Source organism: Brassica oleracea, chromosome C4, assembly GCF_000695525.1.
Source record: "Brassica oleracea var. oleracea cultivar TO1000 chromosome C4, BOL, whole genome shotgun sequence".
NCBI classification, from domain to species: Eukaryota; Viridiplantae; Streptophyta; class Magnoliopsida; order Brassicales; family Brassicaceae; genus Brassica; species Brassica oleracea.
Window position 1 is genome coordinate 4626559 of NC_027751.1, and position 4606 is coordinate 4631164.

The following is a 4606-nucleotide window of genomic DNA, read 5'->3' on the forward strand; positions in this document are numbered from 1 at the left end:
TATACAGCCAAGAAAAAATGATAAGATATAAGCATGAAAGCAATAAATACATTTTTAAAACTCGCATGAAAATAAGAGATATATGTATAATCCATCAAAACCAATTATATTATGCATAAACATGAAACTTAAATGTCCAATGGCACTATATGTAATTAGTCTAGACAGGCAAGAGTTATTCACTAAATACTACGAGAAGAGCTCTCATGATGACACATAAGTAATGGCAATCTTGATAATAACACATGAGACAAAAGTTTATTATTTAGAATGCTCCTCCAATAATAGCAAAGAGATAAAAAAAAACAGTTAGATTGGATATCTCAAAATGATGGAAACTCAACCCAAAATATTTCAATTGATTAACTGATGTACTATATACATCCTGCGGTTACTCGGTAAAATTTAAAGGGGAAGGTGGAAAAAGTTATTAGTCGATACGACACCGAACCGCTGAGTAGCGAGAAGGGTAAGACCGTAAATTCCAATGACGAAAAACGAACCCCACTCAGTCACCTTTGCAGTTAGGCAGGTACACACCTCTCTCTCTTTCTTTTTTTTTGAAAATTTCAATTTCTTTTTCCGACGAACAAAACAAAAAAAAAAAATCTGTTTAGCTTCCGATGAACTCCGAAATCGTTAGCCAGATGCCGCCGGCGACTCCATCCACGCCTTTCGATGACAACGCTGCAGTTGACTTAGAGCTCGCGGCGGCACTAGGAGGAGGAGGAGGAGGTGACTCAAACGGCGGCTGTGGAAGGAGCAAAGCGAAGGGACCTTGGTCGACGGAGCAGGACGCGGTTCTGACGAGGCTCGTGAACAAGCTGGGGCCGAGGAACTGGACTCTGATATCCCGCGGAATCCCAGGCCGGTCTGGTAAATCGTGCCGGTTAAGGTGGTGCAATCAGCTCGATCCTTGCCTCAAACGCAAACCGTTCACCGGTAAGCTATAAACTCTTCTCCTCTCGATCATCTCTTGATTCCAGATTCCGGTTAAGGTGGTGCAATCGCGCCGGTTTAGGTTTTGAGCTATATAGCCTTATCTGCTGCGTTTAATTGATTGTATCTCGAGTATTGTTGATTCAGGATCGTTGTTGTTTCATATGAATCAAGAATCAGATTCGTCTTTAGGGTTTAGCGTTCACTCTCTTGGATCAAAAACTGTTGATGCTATGATTCTCTAATGATTTACTATCTGATTGATTGAAAGATGAGGAGGAGAATCTGTTACAGGATCGTTGTTGTTTCATATGAATCAAGAATCAGATTCGTCTAGGGTTTAGCATTCTTGGATCAAACTGTCGATGCTATATGATTCTCTAATGATTTACTATCTGATTGATTTGAAGATGAGGAGGAGAATCTGTTAATGTCAGCACACGCGGTTCACGGTAACAAATGGTCTGTGATTGCAAAGCTCTTACCTGGGAGAACAGATAACGCTATCAAGAACCACTGGAACTCTGCGCTTAAGCGTAAACACGCTGATCTCTGGAACAGTCATCATCACTCCATCTCTAATGCATCATCGTCCCGCAAAGAAGAAACCAATTATCACCCTCCCTCGGTATCAACTGATGTTAAAATGGAGGGTGAGGCAAGCAAGACTCGGGAAGGGAAGTGTTGTAAGCCTGGTGTTTATCGCCCCGTGGCGAGACTCGGTGCTTTCAGTGTCTACAGGCCTGGGTACATGAACCAGCGTGTAGCTCCGTGTGAGGGACCTTTGGTTCAAGCAGCGAGAACCGACTCGTTGGGTGGTCAGTTTCTTCAGTCTCTTTGTTATCAACCTAACGTCCCTTCGAGGTGCGGTCACGGATGCTGTAACCAACAACCAGAGAAGAGACTGTCGTCGTCGGTGCTGGGACCGGAGTTTGTGGATTATGAGGGGCCTTCTTCTGTGGGTTTAGACCAAGAGTTGGTTTCTATTGCAACTGATCTGAACAATATTGCTTGGATAAGGAGTGGACTTAACAATAGTAGCTATTCCAGAGAAGTGGGACAGAGTTTGAGTGTTGGTAATCATCTTCGTTTTGAACATGCTCGAGCTCGAGGGAAGTTTACTGGGATGGTGAACAATGGTATGCCAAGTCAGATGCTGAGACAAGATTTAAGGGCTTTAATCTAACTTTTAGAGAGAAACACATTTCGTTTAATATATTTCTCTCTTGTATCTGATCGTAGAATATCGAAATTTTACTAAGCAAACTTCGCGCGATGCAGTGTTAGTGTTATATTTTGATGACAAAGTGCGTGATTTCTATGTTCCTCCTTTCCAGACATTTGAGCAGTTCTCCTTGCAATTGAATTGGGTTTCTATATGGGGAAAAGGAAGAGCCTGTGGTTCTGACTTGTTGAATGTTTTTTACCAAGTCATAACGGGTCGAAACCCAGCTGAAGTATGGAGGGAGTTTGGACATTCGAAAGCCCACGTAGAAGGGCCTCGTCATTTATACCTTAATAATCTGAATATTTCATTGTTCAAAAGTATTCACAATTTGAAATATTCAGATTTTTTTTTTTGTAACTGTTATAAACCAAGTAGTGATCGATCCATATCAGGTCCAAACCGTCTGGCCCATCAGCTATTCATCTGGTCCATTCGCTAATGACTTAGGCGAATGAGAGTTTACATTTATCTATATACTTGATGTTTATCCTTTTTCATATGTATTTTGGATAATTACTATTTTCTATTCCTATTAGGAATATGATTTCATTTTCTCTTATAACGGTCTAAATAAAACGGTCTAATATTTGTATAAATATAGACCTCTGGTCATGAGTAATAATAAGCTTTCACAGCATCTCTTTTATAACATGTTATCAGCGCGATAGCCTCTAACCCTAAACCCCCACGAAATTCCTTAAACTCAGTCGAATATCACAAAACCCTAATTCCGGTAGAATTTCAAAGAGATCGTTCTCTCAAACCGTGAGGATTCAGACGACGAGCAATATATCAAATTGAAGCTCTCACCGAGACGAATCAGACGCTGCAAACCGCTTGTCGATCTGATCACTGACGCGCCGTCACGCTCTGCTACACTCTTTCTAGACGTGATCAAGTAAACCAGACGTTCTCCTTCTTCCCTGTTCGTGATCCGACCAAGCAAGCAGCTCGTCCGCGACCCGACTCGAAGAACGATCAGCTCGCGGCCTCCTTCTCTCGTTGGTGGTCCAAATCTACACTACATAAGTTTCTAAAGGTAAACTCGAAACTTAAAAGAACCTACACTGAATTTGGTTGATTGATAAAGATCTGAACCATTAAAATTTGAAGAACCCTAATCTAGGATAATAGAAACCCTAACATATGGAACTAAGTTTTGGTTACTGTTAAGTTGATAGATCAATGGCTGTTAGGGTTGCTAGAACATTGATTGATTAGTAAGGGCATTGAAACCCTAAATCTAAATTATATGATCCGTTTCCTTTATGATGTTTTGAAAATCTGAAATATCAAAAACCTAAATTGATCCGACTGTTTTGATTGATTGATTTTGATGTATCTGAGGTTTGGGTTACTAGATTAAAACCTTGAATTATCTTTGATGATTGTTTGAGTAAATAGAACTGTTTAGAATCGAATTTGTTCTTAAAATTGTTAAATTGCTGAAAACCCTAATTTTCCTTTTTGCATAAATCGATTGATAAACAAGTTTGCATATTGTGATTAATTGTTTGAATATCGAATGAACTGATTAAGAAAATTGCTAGTTTTGATTAAAACCATAATCTGTCCAGAATTGTAAATTTCCTTTTTGCTAAAAGTAGAAAATTTCTTTTTTCCTCAAATTTATTTTTCTACTTGCTGGAAAATTTTCTTTTACTGTTAGGATTGCTAGAGAATTGCTAAAATTGACTGATTGATCTGATTTAATTCTTTTGTAAAGCTTGATATTGATAAAATCGAAAAAAATGGGCCTTGAAACCCTAATATGATCTGATGATACTTGCATTATTATTCTGATTGCTTGATCATACTAAATGTTTTAAAAAAAAAGTAAAACATAAGAATTATTGACCTGGTCTCACATTGATTAAAAATTGTCTGAATATGATTGTTGTTATGATTGATGCTTTGGTTGCATTCAGATATTAAATCCGACCTCTAGGGTCTTTGCATCACAATTTTATAAGGCCGTGTGGCCTAAAGCATCATATAGACCTTGCATACTTGTTTTTCTCGCACCATGGTCGAGTAGTTAATTGTTTGGTCGAGAGACTTGTGAAACTGTATGCATTGATTTTATTGACTCGATTACATCTTGAACTGATTAATAATATGTTTCAGATGTCGAAATTTGAGCCTTCGGATTATGCTGCCCTAAATCTCTCTGGAGATAATTATCTAGAATGGGTAATGAACACTTCAGTTGCCCTGAAGTCTAGAGGACTCGGGAAATGTATCATTGATGGCAATAATGCAATTGAAAATGAAAAGCATAGAGCCATAACAATTATGCGTTATCATCTCACTGAGGATCTGAGAGATCAGCACTTAAATATTGAGGATCCTTGTGACCTTTGGACAAAACTAAATTCCAGATACTCAATGGCATTATGACGAAAAGCCATGAATGAATGGAAGATTCTCAGGTTCCAG

General features: G+C 38.8%; 1 protein-coding gene across 1 annotated transcript; it reads left to right on the forward strand.

Moving 5' to 3' along the window:
* Window positions 1-550: 550 nt before the first annotated feature.
* LOC106339611 lies at window positions 551-2215 on the forward strand. Its single transcript, XM_013778457.1, has 2 exons — window positions 551-942; window positions 1350-2215. The coding sequence occupies exons 1-2, from the start codon at window positions 624-626 to the stop codon at window positions 2123-2125; spliced, it is 1095 nt and encodes a 364-aa protein (XP_013633911.1). The 5' UTR covers window positions 551-623; the 3' UTR covers window positions 2126-2215.
* Window positions 2216-4606: the final 2391 nt, after the last annotated feature.

Coding starts and splice junctions, on each gene's coding strand:
- LOC106339611 (XM_013778457.1), top strand. CDS start 624: ATGAACTCCGAAATCGTTAGCCAGATGCCGCCGGCGACTCCATCCACG. Junction 943..1,349: donor CAAACGCAAACCGTTCACCG/GTAAGCTATAAA, acceptor ATTGATTTGAAG/ATGAGGAGGAGAATCTGTTA.